At 49.0% G+C, this 13,570-nt stretch overlaps 1 protein-coding gene across 8 annotated transcripts in view; it reads right to left on the bottom strand.

Moving 5' to 3' along the window:
* The window catches only part of AKNA (AT-hook transcription factor), a 63,589-nt gene that overhangs the window by 13,196 nt on the left and 36,823 nt on the right, over positions 1-13,570 (bottom strand). For 7 of the 8 annotated variants that reach the window (XM_032164954.2, XM_058445182.1, XM_058445184.1 and 4 more), the window contains 7 exons: positions 13,327-13,534; positions 11,527-11,693; positions 11,213-11,425; positions 9,539-9,785; positions 8,276-8,382; positions 7,346-7,557; positions 1,585-1,747 (listed from right to left, as the gene is read on the bottom strand). In XM_032164954.2, the coding sequence (XP_032020845.1) occupies positions 1,585-1,747; positions 7,346-7,557; positions 8,276-8,382; positions 9,539-9,785; positions 11,213-11,425; positions 11,527-11,693; positions 13,327-13,534 (1,317 nt within the window). The remainder of the gene's footprint in view (positions 1-1,584; positions 1,748-7,345; positions 7,558-8,275; positions 8,383-9,538; positions 9,786-11,212; positions 11,426-11,526; positions 11,694-13,326; positions 13,535-13,570) is intronic. The other variant, XM_032164955.2, reaches the window with a different exon arrangement.

Genomic DNA, 13,570 nt, shown 5'->3' on the forward strand with positions numbered 1-13,570 from the left:
AGTGCCAGCTGGCACTTAACATTCATCTTTCTCTGCAAACTTACTCCCCTGTCTCTGCACATGGCATCAGCATCTACCTGACTGGCCAGACAGAAATCTGAGTCACTCTAGATCCTCTCCTTCCCTGAACATCCCTGAAGTTAATCAGCTACCAAGTCTCATGGGCCCAACTTCCCAAATACCTCTTCCTAAATGAATCCCTTCTTCCTCTCTGTAGGGGCCCTCCCCGAGAACCCAGTCCCCATCATCTCTCTCCTGGATGAGGCAGCCTTCTCAGCAGTCTCTTGGTCTCCGTTCTCACCCTGCTGGTGGCCAGAGAACTCTAAAACATAAACCTGCCTACGCTACGTCCCTGCTTAAAATCCCCTTCCCTGTCCTCTCAGCCTTTGTGCACTCATGGAATATGCAGTGAACATCTCCTCTTACCCATGGCCTTCAGGCCCTGTAGGATCTCCCATAGGTCTCTCCTCTCTACCCCTCTCTTCCTTTACTGCTCAACACCCCACCCCCTCACGCTAGAGGATCTGGCTGACCATTTAGCTCCTCCAAGGTGATGGGCACTCTCTCAACTTTAGACCTTTGCACATGCCATTCCCTCCACTGAAGATACTCTTCTACCTCTCTTCCTTCTGATGTCTGCTGAGATACCACTTCCTCCAGGAAGCCCTCCCTGAAGCCTCTAACTGGATTAGATGCTCCTTCGCTGTGCTCCCACCGTCCTTTAGTCCTCTGCCATCACGGTATTTATCACAATGGAGGGCGCCACTGCCTGTTTCTTTGTCTGTTCATCCTACAAGATGGTAAGCTTTACGAGGCCTAGGATAGAGTCTTGTCCACATTGTATTCCCAAGGCCTGGCATACCCTAGACAAACAAGCCTCTAATTCCTCCACTGATGTCAGGGGAGCCTGCAGGGGTAGACTTACTAAGACAAGGAAGCCAAACGCCAGCAGCTGGACACAACTTTGCATGTAGGCAACATGACAGCCTCATGCCTGTTCGAGCCAAAGAAGCCTTGGCTGGGCCACCACCGAGCAGTCTCCCCAGCACCTCCCGGGACAGACACCCACTCCAGCAAGGGCATGTGAGTGATCATTGGCCAAAAGCAACTAAGAGGTGGTGTGAGAGAACTGACCAAGCGATTTTACCATTTCTGTTCAACCAAGGAAGTGGAACTTTCTTAGTAGAAAAAATGCACACGAACCAAAAAAAGAAAAGAAAAACTCAGAAGGCAGTAGCTTCTTGGTCCATACGATCAATGGGCAAATTGCAGAAAAGATAGCCCTGGAAAGGACAGGCTTGTCTTGGAAAGGAGATGATGGAGAGAGACGGGAGAAGTGTCAGCACCAGAAAGGTGAATCTCTAGGTCATATTCCACTGGCTGGAGAAGGGTCCTCGATGTCTAGATCAATGAGGTCCCACAGAAACGCTGGGAGCTAGGAGGCGGGACACCTGGGTCCGTCTGCTCCCACCACCACCATCTGTGTGAGCTGGGCAGGTCTCCACCTCCACCCGCTAACACATTGCATCATGCTCCCATCTGTATGATGAGCTTGAATCCCCAGGATCCAAGTGTCTAACTTACTCTCGCCCTGCCCTGGTGAGCAGGAAGTTGGGGATGGTCTCTGTTGGTCCACGGGGTAAAGGGGCAGCGGCAGGGGCGGGGGCTGGGGGTGGGCTGATTGTCTTGCTGGGAAGGAGCTGTTCAGAAATCCGTTTGTGCCCCTCAAACTCTGAGCCAGGAACCGCTAGGGAGGCAGAGAGAGAACCCAAAGTGAGTTTAAGCAGAGAGAACTTCCAAGCTCACACTTGTACAGGTGGAATGATGGGGGAAGTGAAGAGAAGAGACGGTGCCTAGTTCAAGGTCACGAAGGAAGTTCCTGATGAGGCCAATGACCCACACTGGTCTCCAAACCAGAAGATCTAGATTTTGCTGGGAGTGTGGGGTGCTGAGCTGGGCCTGCCCCGCTGTTTCTAACCAGAACCCCTCCTCCCATCCACCATGACACCATCCAAGTCTTCAGGAACTTCCCCCGCAAAGAATTAATCACTTCTTCACTTGGGTCCCCCAAGACTTGATCACCTTCTCACCATGTTGTTGTGGGGCTGGCTTCAGAGCCTCCTCTGAAATTATAGTCACCTCTTTCCATGTATGCATGTTTCTGGGGACAGCATTAATAACTTTTAACGAATCTCCCAAAGGGATGGGTGACCAAAGGTTAAAAACCACTAATCCGGCCCCTGCATTAAAAGCAATGAACTGGCCAGACATGGTGGCTCACGCCTGTAATCCCAGCACTCTGGGAGGCTGAGACGGGAGGATTGGTTGAGCCCAGAAGTTTGAGTCTAGCCTATGTAATATAGAAAGACTCCATCTTTGCAAAAAAAAAAAAAAATTATATATATAAAAAAACTAGCTGGATGTGGAGGTATGCCCCTTTGGTCCCAGCTACTTGGGAGGCTGAAGCAGGAGGATCGCTTGGGCCAGGGAGGACAAGGCTGCAGTGAGCCATAATGGCGATACTGCACTGCAGCCTGGGTGACAGAGCAAGACCCTGTCTCAAAAACAATAAAGAAATAAATAAAAAATAAAAGCAATGAAACCCTTGGAATACTACTCCGCAATATATAAAGAAGCTAACTATTAATACACAGAATAATCTAGATAAATCTCCAGAGAATTATGCTGAGTGAAAAGCCAGTCCCAAAAAGGTTACATAGTATATGATTCTATTTATAGAACATCCTCAAAATGGTAAAATTATAGAAATGGAGAACAGATCAGTGCTTACCAGGGGTTAAGGACAGGCTGGGGGCAGGAGGGAAGTGGGTGTGCCTATGAAAGGGCAGCATGAGGCTCCTTGTCGTGATGGAACCGTCTGTATCTTGACTGCATCAATGTCAACATCTGGCTGTGACATTGTACTACAGTTTTGCAAGATAGTCTCACTGGGAGAAACTGAGTAAAGGCACGTGGGATCTCTGTGTATTATTTCTTATGACTGCATGTGAATCTACAATTATCTCCAAATAAAAAGTTTAATTAAAGGCTGGGCGTGGTGGCTCACACCTATAATCCCAGCACTTTGGGAGGCTAAGGTGGGCGGATCATTTGAGGTCAGGAGTTTGAGACTAGCCTGGCCAACATGGTGAAACTCCATTTCTACTAAAAATACAAAAATTAGCTGGACGCAGTGGTGCACACCTGTAGTCCCAGCTACTCAGGAGGCTGAGGCTGGAGAATCACTTGAACCTGAGTGGTGGAGGTTGCAGTGAGCTGAGACTACACCACTACATACCAGCCTGGGGGACAGAGTGAGACTCCATCTCAAAAAAAAAGTTTAATTAAAAATGTTTTTAAAATAATGAACTGGCTGGGTGTGGTGGCTCATGCCTGTAATCCCAGCCCTTTGGGAGGCCGAGGTGGGCAGATCACAAGGTCAGGAGTTCGAGACCAGCCTGACTAACATGGTAAAACCCCATCTCCACTAAAAATACAAAAATTAGCCAGGTGTGGTGGCGCATGCCTGTAATCTCAGCTTCTCAGGACGCTGAGGCAGGAGAATCTCTTGAACCCGGGAGGTGGGCATTGCAGTGAGCACAGATTGCACCATTGCACTCCAGCCTGGACAACAGAGTGAGACTCCGTCTCAAAAAAAAAAAATGATGAACCTTTTAGGCAAAGCTAATCTGAGGTGTCAGAAGTCAGAACAGTGGTTACGTTTGGGGAGCAGGTAGTGACTGAAGGGGGCTTCATGGGGTTCTGGGGTTCAGATCACGTTGAGTTTCTTGGTCTCTGTTCACCTTGTAAAAACTCATCAATTTAAGTACTTTCCGGTGTTTTTTAATTTCAATAATTCATGTGTATTTCTAAAGGTCAAAAACTGAATCACATATAGATTTTACAGACATGGAAAGTGTTCATAACACAATTTAATGAAAAAAGGAGGTCGCCAAATATTCACATATAAAATGATCTAATTTTTTGTTTTTTTTTGTATGTTTTTTTGAAACGGAGTTTTGCTCTTTCGCCCAGGCTGAAGGGAAGTGGCGCAATCTCAGCTCACTGCAACCTCCGCCCCCGGGTTCAAGCCATTCTCCTGCCTCAGCTTCCTGAGTAGCTGGGATTATAGGTACCCGCCATCATGCCTGGTTAATTTTTGTATTTTTAGTGGAGATGGGGTTTTGCCATGTTCGCCAGGCTGGTCTTGAGCTTCTGACCTCAGGTGATCCACCTGCCTCAGCCTCCCAAAGTGTTAGGATTACAGGCATGAGCCACTGTGCCCGGCCTCATTTCTGTTTTAAGTATAGTCATGCATCACTTAATATTGGGTATAAGTTCACGGAAACACACTGTTATTCGGTTTCACCATGTCACAAACATCATAGATTACCCACACCCACTACATATGTGAGGTAGATGAAATAGCCCATTACTTCTAGGTTACAAACCTCTACAACATTGCCTGCTGAATACTGTAGGTATCTGTAACACAATGGTAAGTATTTGTATATCTAAACATAGAAAAGAGACCATAAAAATATGGTATAAAAGATTTTAAAAATGGTACACCTGTAAAGGGTCCTTACCATGAATGGAGCTCACAGGACTGGAAGTTGCTCTGGGTGACTCAGTCAGTGAGTGAGTGGTGAGTGAATGTGAAGGCCTAGGACATGACTGTACACTGCTGTAGACTTTATAAACACCATACACTTAGGCTAAATTTACAACATTTATAAAAAGTTTTTCTTCAATAATCAAGTTTAACTTAAGTAACATTTTTACTTTATAAGCTTTTAAATGGTTTTTAACCTCTGACTCTTTCGTAATAACATTTAACTTAAAAATACATTGTAAAGTAAAAAATATTTTCTTTCTTGATATCCTTATAAGCTTTTTTCTATTTTTAACTTTTTTTAAAAAAACTTTAAAAACTTTTCTGTTAGAAACTAAGACACACACACACACACACACACAGACATACACACACATTAGCCTAGGTCTGTACAGGGTCAGGGTCATCAATATCCCTGTCTTCTACCTCCACATCTTGTTCTTCCGGGGCAATAATAGCTCTGTCATCTGTGATAACAATGCCTTCTTCTGGAATACCTCCCGAAGGACTACCTGAGGCTATTTAATAGTTAACGTTTTTAAAATAAGTGGAAGAAATACACTCTAAGATAATGATAAAAAGTATAGTAAATACATAATCCAGTAACACAGTCATTAGTTATCAAGTATTATGTACTGTACATAATTGTAGGTGCTATACTGTACTTTTTTTTTTTTTTTTTTGAGACAGAGTCTTGATCTGTCACTCAGGCTGGTGTGCAGTGGTGAGATCTCGGCTCGCTGAAACCTCTGCCTCCGCCTCCCCAGTTCAAGCAATTCTCATGCCTCAGCCTCCTGAGTAGCTGGGATTACAGTCGTAAGCCACCACGCCCGTCTAATTTTTGTGTTTTTAATAGAGATGGGGTTTTGTCACGTTGGCCACAGGTGATCCTGGCCTTAAGTGATCCTCCCACCTTGGCCTCCCAAAGTGCTGAGATTATAGGCATGAGCCACCATGCCCAGCCTGTGCTGTACTTTTATTTTTCTTGAGACAGAGTCTCACTCTGTCGCCCACGCTAGAGTGTAATGGCGCGATCGCAGCTCACTGCAACCTCCACCTCCCAGGTTCAAGCAATTCTCCTGCCTCAGCCTCCCGAGTAGCCGGGATTATAGGCACCTGCCACCACACCTGGCTAATTTTTTGTATTTTTAGTAGAGACGGGGTTTCACCATGTTGGCCAGGCTGGTCTTGAACTCCTGACCTCAGGTGATCTACCTGCCTCGGCCTCCCAAAGTGCTGGGATGACAGGCAGGAGCTGCCGCGCCCGGCCGGTACTGTACTTTCATGTGACCGGCAGCACAGTAGGTTTGCTTCCACCAGCATCACCACAAACATGTGAGTGAAGTGTTGCCCTGTGGGCGGCAAGCCACCCAGGTGCCGAGGCAAGAGACCAAGGACACGAGCTGTTCCAGTATAATAAAATATAAAACAAGAATAGTCATACCAGATATAGATCTTAGATATGATTATATATGAATATCATTAATCATTAGTTGGTAGTAATTACTCTTTATCCCAATATTATAATAATCCCTGCTCTATAATCATAACCTAGGAAAAACCAGGCCATACAGAGATAGGAGCTGAGGGGACATAGTGAGGTGTGACCAGAAGACAGGAGTGCGAGCCTTCTGTTATGCCTGGACAGGGCCACCAGAGGGCTCCTTGGTCTAGTGGTGACGCCAGCATCTGGGAAGATGCCCGTCGCCAGGCGGACCTTGGTCTAGCGGTAGCAAAAAGGTGTCAAGCAATAACACTCACTACTTGGCAGACCGGGAAAGGGAGTCACCCTTTCCCCGGGGGAGTTTAGAGAAGCCTCTGCTCCTCCACCTCTTGTGGAGGGCCTGACACCAGTCAGGTTTTCCCGCAGTTATCGGGAGGCCTAACTGTCTCCCTGTGATGCTGTGCTTCAATGGTCACGCTCTTAGTCCACCTTCATGTTCCATCCTGTACACCTGGCTCTGCGTTCTAGATAGCAGTAGTAAATTAGTGAAAGTACTAAGTCTCTGATATGTAGAAATAATGGCGTAAGCTGTCTTTCTCTTTGTCTTCTCTCTCTCTCTGCCTCGGATGCCAGGCAGGGAAGGGCCCCCTGTCCAGTGGACACGTGACCCACGTGACCTTACCTATCATTGGAGAAGACTCACATTCTTTACTCTGCCCCTTTTGCTTTGTATACAATAAATAACAGCGAAGCCAGACATTCGGGGCCACTACCGGTCTCCACGCGTTGGTGGTAGTGGTCCCCCGGGCCCAGCTGCCTTTTCTTTTATCTCTTTGTCTTGTGTCTTTATTTCTACACTCTCTCGTCACCGCACACAGGGAGAGACCCACCGACCCTGTGGGGCTGGTCCCTACATTGCCCTGCAATGACTGCAACATCACTACCAAAGGAATTTTCAGCTCCATGAAAATCTTATGGGACCACTGCCGTGCATGCTGTCTGTCGTTGAACAAAACGTTCCTATGCAGTGCATGACAGTATGCGTAAACAAACACACATTTACATTGGCACAGAGAACAGCTCACGGGTTCTATACCAAAACGTCAGCACTGATGGGTTCCAGAGTATTCTTTTTTCTTTTGTTCCCTTTTGTCCACCTTATCTGTAATTTCAAATTTCAGTACAATGAACCTGGCTAATATGTCATATCCTAAAGGGTTCTGCAAGTTTTTCTGTTTGATTTTTCAATCCATGCAGTTCTGGCCAAGCCAGACTCTTGCACTCACCCATCTCGGCTGCCAACGTCCGCTCCAGGCTGAAGTTGGGTGCCCTCTGCTGGAGAGGCCCACTTGGGCTGGAGAGGTGCCTCTGTGCTCGGCTCCGGGGTGTGCTCGGCTCTGTGGCTCTTCTGGGGATCAGAGAACCCCTGGCCTTGGGGTAGGAAGCTCCATCCCTGGGCACAGATGCAGCAAAGGGCTGGGCTAATGTTACTGCTGTGCTGGGGGACCGTGGAGGAAGGGACACACAGAGGTCACCCAGACCGAGACACTCAGGCGGCGGCATCTGAGCCCCTCCACATGCTAACCCAATAAGCTCCCACCCTTTGCAACTTTGCATCTCGGGTGGTACAATATTTCCAAGGACACACACACATTAGATGCCCACTTCTTTATAAACCGTACACTGGCCAATCCAATACGCAAAATAATAAAGCTCAGTTTATGTGTAGAATACATAAAGAGAAACAGGATTTCTAATCCTTCCTTTGCATGCACCCTTGGGTTGCCATGTGGGCCTCCTGAAGGGCCTGCACCCAGCTTTGGAGGCTCCATCCCTCCACTCTTCACCCCTGTCCCCTCCGCCTTCTCCCTTCCCTTTGGGTTCCATGTAGCCACCCTGAGTGCCCTTTGTCCTTGTCTTCTGTTCACCTCACAGTGCCCTCCCTGTAGTTTTTATTCATTCACCCGTTCATTTGCTCAACAAAAATGAAATTTCCCAGTCTGTCGCTAATTGAGGCTGGACTAGTCACTCCCCTCTCTGAAGCTCTGTTTCCTCTGTCAATAACATGGGAACAAGAAATCATGGTTGGGGGATGAAATGAGGCCCTGTGAATGGACAGACCATCCTCTCTTATTCTGGGCCATCACGGGCACTGTGATTCCCAGGCTGTCCCAGGAATGTGGCACTGACGGGACAATGGCGGGATCCCAGGATACCTGATGTGGGAGAGCCGGTGCTCTGGAGTCTGGGTGAGGGGTGAAACTCTGCTTGTTTCTGAGCCCACAAAGCCACTGTCTGTCTCTGGGAACGCCATCCAGGTCTCCTGAAAGAGGCAGTATCCCTTTATGTCTGAGGAATGTGTCCAAGGCACACTGGGAAGCCTTTCCCAAATCCTGGCCTGGCCTCACCTCTCAGAGGCTCACACCCCAGGGATGCTGGCCCAGCTCCCAACAGCCAGGCCCAGGAGTGAGGGGACTCAGGCTCTCAGGCCTCAGCACAAGAATCTGGCTACTGGCAGGGACTCTGCACCCCAGGAGGACCCTCAGCAAGTGCTGCCTCCCTGAGGGTGGCAGCCAGAGCCCTTGGGAGAGACAAGGCCATGAACAAGGACTAGCAAGGGGAGAGGGAGAAAGCCTTATTTCCACTGTCTCCTGGCTTAGGCCTGGAATACTATGGTTTTATCTGACAGTGGAAATGCTCAGGCCCAAGGCATTGGAAAAACGAAACCATCAAATATGTACAGGTCCTACCCGCTGCGTTTAACACATGGCACAAAGAACACAAAGAGAGCAACACAGGTGCCTACCCTCGCTGAGTTCATGTCTAGTGCAGAGAATCCTGACCATGGGCTCGTTAGGACTACAGAAGCATGTGTGTGTGTGTGTGTGTGTGTGTGTGTTTGTGCATAAGTGCATATGCATGCATATATATGCATTGTTCTATGACAGTCACATTTCCACAGTGGCCTGTGACTTTGCAGCAGCGATGTCTGCTCTAGAGAGCATAGAACTAGCCTCTCCAGCTGTGATGCGCAGGCTCAGAGAAGTGGAAGCAATGGGTTGCAAGCTGTCAGAGGAGGAACGAGAGCTCTGGAAGAGGGACAGGTTTAGGGGGTGGCACTGGGCCTAAGTCCTGCATGTCAGGTGGGATTGTGGCTGGCAGGGACAGGAGCAGCAAGTATTCCAAGAAGGAATAGCACAAGGAAAGACCCAGAAGCAGAAAGTTGAGAAGACCCAGGAATGACCCTGAGGTTCTGGGCCCATTTCCCCATGTGTCTAGATCAATGAGGTCCCACAGAAACGCTGGGAGCTAGGAGGCAGGACACCTGGGTCCATCTGCTCCCACCACCACCACCTGTGTGAGCTAGGCAGGTCTCCACCTCCACCCGCTAACACATCGCATCACGCTCCTGTCTGCATGATGAGCTTGAATCCCCAGGATCCAAGTGTCTAACTTACTCTCCCCATGTGGAGACTTACCTCCATGTGGGGCCCACCGCCTTGGTGCAAAGGCTTCTGTGGAAGGCGCTCAGAGATGCCGCTTCCCTCCAGGCTGGTCATACTACTTTGGTGGGATGCTGCAGACTTGGTGCCTGGAGGGTGGGGTGGCATGCCAGGGCCTGGAGGGGCTGCCTCAGCCTTGCCCAGGCCTGACACGTGCCCATCTCTAGCCAGAGATGCCTGGAAACCTGGTGGCTTCACAGATACCATCTTCTCTGTGGCCTCCCTGGCATGGGAAGAGAAGACCATCCTTGAGCTCTGCCGGGCAGCCCTGATGCAGGGGTTGGCCTATCCTGGGAGCCGAGCAGCCCAGGGCACAAGCTCTGGAGTCAGACATCCCTGGCTGCCCAGCCTGGTTCTGCCACCTTCAAGCTGTGTGACCTACGGCAAGGTACTTCCCCTTTGTCAACCTCACTTTTCTCAACTATAAAATGTGGATACCAACAAAACCCACCCAACACACCAAAGAGGAAATGTTAAAGCAGCATTTCCCAGACTTAAGGAGTTTGCATACCACCTTCCCTATTTTAGGCATTTCCATAAACTTCCATCTACTCCAAAGATTTTAGATCACTATTCAAAACAAGATCAGTGTGTCATGTGACAAACAGAAACTAACTTTGAGGATAAATATAAGAAACCTGGATATTATCATATACTAGATAGATCCATTTGCCTGCTAAATGCTGTAGGCCTTGTGTGCTCTCATACTGTGTCTCTCTCTCTCTCTTTTTTCCACAGAAGTTCAAGAGAGGCATTAAAGACACCACAGCTCTCAGCAAACTATCGCAAGGACAAAAAACCAAACACCGCATGTTCTCACTCATAGGTGGGAACTGAACATTGAAAACACATGGACACAGGAAGGGGAACATCACACACCGGGGCCTGTTGTGGGGTGGGGGGAGGGGGGAGGGATAGCATTAGGAGACATACCTAATATTAAATGACAAGTTAATGGGTGCAGCACACCAACATGGCACATGTATACATATGTAACAAACCTGCACGTTGTGCACATGTACCCTAAAACTTAAAGTATAAAAAAAAAAAAAGACACCACAGCCCTAACTGAGACTTTCTCCTTGGCATCATTAGAAGGTCAGAGACAGAAAAAGAGAATGATATTCTTTTTTCTTTTTTTTTGAGACAGGGTCTCACACTGTCACCCAGGCTGGAGTGCAGTGGCCCGATCTCAGCTCACTGCAACCTCTGCCTCCTGGGCTCAAGAGATCTACCTGCTTCAGCTTCCCAAATAGCTAGGGCTATAGGCGTGTACCACCATGCCTGGCTAATTTTTGTGTTTTTTGTAGAGATGGGGCTTTGCCATCTTGCTCAGGCTAGTCTTGAACTCCTAGGCTCAAGTGATCCACCTGCCTTGGCCTCCCTCAATGCTGGGATTACAGGCATGAGCCACTGTGCCCAGCTGAGAATAATGTTCTTTAATACTGCATGTGTCCTACTGAAAACCATGTCCCACACTACCCAAAATCATTTCAAGGGCTATCAGTTGTCTACATTCCACACTTGAAGAGGCAGGACAGGTAAGCCATGTCTAAACTGTGAAGTGCTGTCTTATTCACTCTGACAGTGATCACCCCTGTGGTTTTAGGGTGGAACCAAACATTCCGCAGGAAAGGCTCAGTGACTTACTCCAAGGGAGCCCCATGACTTTTCTCAGCCTGCACTGGGTGCTGCCTTGGGAGGACCCTGGTGGTCTCTGCTTTCCCTGGAGCTGCAGCCACCCCATCAACTTCCAGGGAGTCACCTCCCCCCTCCTCCTCCTCCTCCTCCTCTTCCTCCTCCTCTCCTTCTTCCTCCTCCTCCATTCTCATGGCTTCTGGGAGAGACTTCACACTGAGGTACCTGCAGAAGAATACAGAGAGGGGCATGACCTCTGCCCAGTGGGGGACAGCCAAGATCCAGCTGCTGGCCAGACATGCCGGTCAGGGCCAGGTGGCACTCACCGCTCCATGAGGCCATGGTAAACTTGCTCCATCTGCAGCTCCTTGTGCCTGAGTCGGGCCAGGGGCTCCTGTGGCCTGTCCTCCACCTCACTGTTGCCAGAGCTCACCTCCACATTTACATGCAATGGGCAGGAGCCAGTGCTGGCGGCAGCAGTGGTGGTAGCAGGCTGGGGTCAGAAAGATGAAGAGACAGAGATTCAACAGATACTTAAACACCACTTTTAAGCACTTACCTCCTGCCAGGCTCGTGCTGGGGGCTGAGGGGTAAGAAGCACATTAGACTCACTAAGCCCACCACCCTTTTATGCATGTGTAAACTATGGAGACTGGGCTGTGTGGTCTTCGATACTGGCTACCATGAATTGAGCACCTACTGTGTGCCAGGCACCATACAGATATCATGTCACAACAATCCCACCAGTACCTACGATTATTACAACCCATTTTACAGACAGGCAACTCACGCTCAAATGATTTGCCCAAAGTCAACAGAAACAAGGAGCAGAGTTGAGATTTGAACCTAGATTTCCTGCTAGAGTTAACTCTCCTGACCCCCATCCATTCCAGTATGGCCACCCCAGCCCCCTGCAATACCTTCACTGCAGGAGCCTGAGGGTCCCTCAAGATATTATACTCAGGTTTTCTCCCCATTCATGCGTGTAGTGGCACCTGGTAGAGTTTTCCTACCCTCTAGGCCAGAGCACAGCATAAGATTTTCCCCAAACCATGGGACCAGCATGACCTCAGCTGTCAGGGATGTCCTACCAGTGTCCCACCCTACCCAGCATGCCAGGCCCTCTTTCCTGCTCCCATCCTTAACAGACAAGTCTTTGCAGCACAGGCAACAGGGGTTGGGAGGCATAGAGACCCCACCGTCATCTGTGTGAACGCACTACACTCAATTTGCTCACCTGCAAAACGGAGATAGTGATTGTCTCTCATCGCTTCTCGGCCTTTTGGCTAAGATCAAGTGTAGTGATTGTCTCTCAAGGGGTTGTGATGTGGGCCAGAAAGCCTTCTACAAAGCCCCTTTCGTGTAGGGCTCTTGTCTAGGTTTCACCCCATCATCCGTGCAGTACTACAAGCTAGAAACCTGGAGCCATCCGTATCTCCCTTCCCTCTCACGGCCACTCCAAGTCCACTCAAACATACCTTCCCAACCTCTCTCAAGTCCACACATGCTTCTCCATTTGCCCTGCCACCTCCCCAGCCTCAGACTGGCCTACCCACAAGTCATCTTATGTCATCCCCTGCCAGAAAATCCAGCAAAGTTTAAGGCCATGCTCTCTATGTCACCCACAAGCCCCTACATCATGGGGCCCCTGCCTGCCTCTCCAGCCACATCTCAGACTATTTTTCCCTTCTCTTCCCATACTCTAGCCACAGGGCCTTTGCACAAGCTGTTTTCCCTGCTGGGTGGGTTTTCTCTTTCTGTCTCTAGTAATTCCTACTTAGTCTCAGGTCTCATTTAAACAGGACTTCTTCAGGGAAAGTTTCTCTGACCTCCCTCAAATTCAGTCATGTTACTCCTGCTACTCTCACAGAACCCCTTAACTCTCCTTCAGTGCACTGATCAGAATTATAACTAAATCACTGTAACCAGTTCAACTCTACAGAAAACTCTGTGAAGGTAGAAGCCACCTTCCCTGCCACCTCCCATCCCACTGAATCCCTACCATGTGTCATGGGTCCTGGCATATGGCACACACTTCATAAATATGTAATATGTACTGAAGACATGAATTAACGAAGAAATGAATGCACGAGGGAACAGCCCAATATGGTTGAGCCAAGAGGTACCTCAGGGCAGGAGGTCTTGATGGCTGGCATGGGGGCTTGTCCGGAAGGAGCAGGCAGGTGCATTGGCTGATGGAGGAAGGGCAGGGCTGGGGTGCTGTCCAGAGCTGAGTCTGACCCGGGTGGCTCAGGCTGTTGCTGGGTCTGGTCTATGTGTTCCTTCAGCTCTTCCAGGCAACTTCCCAGACGGTATATCTCTGCCTCCAGCTCCCTGGAATGCAGAAACATCAGCGCCAGGAGCCCAAGA

The sequence above is a fragment of the Hylobates moloch genome, unplaced genomic scaffold, assembly GCF_009828535.3.
Source record: "Hylobates moloch isolate HMO894 unplaced genomic scaffold, HMol_V3 SCAFFOLD_10, whole genome shotgun sequence".
Lineage (NCBI taxonomy): Eukaryota > Metazoa > Chordata > Mammalia > Primates > Hylobatidae > Hylobates > Hylobates moloch.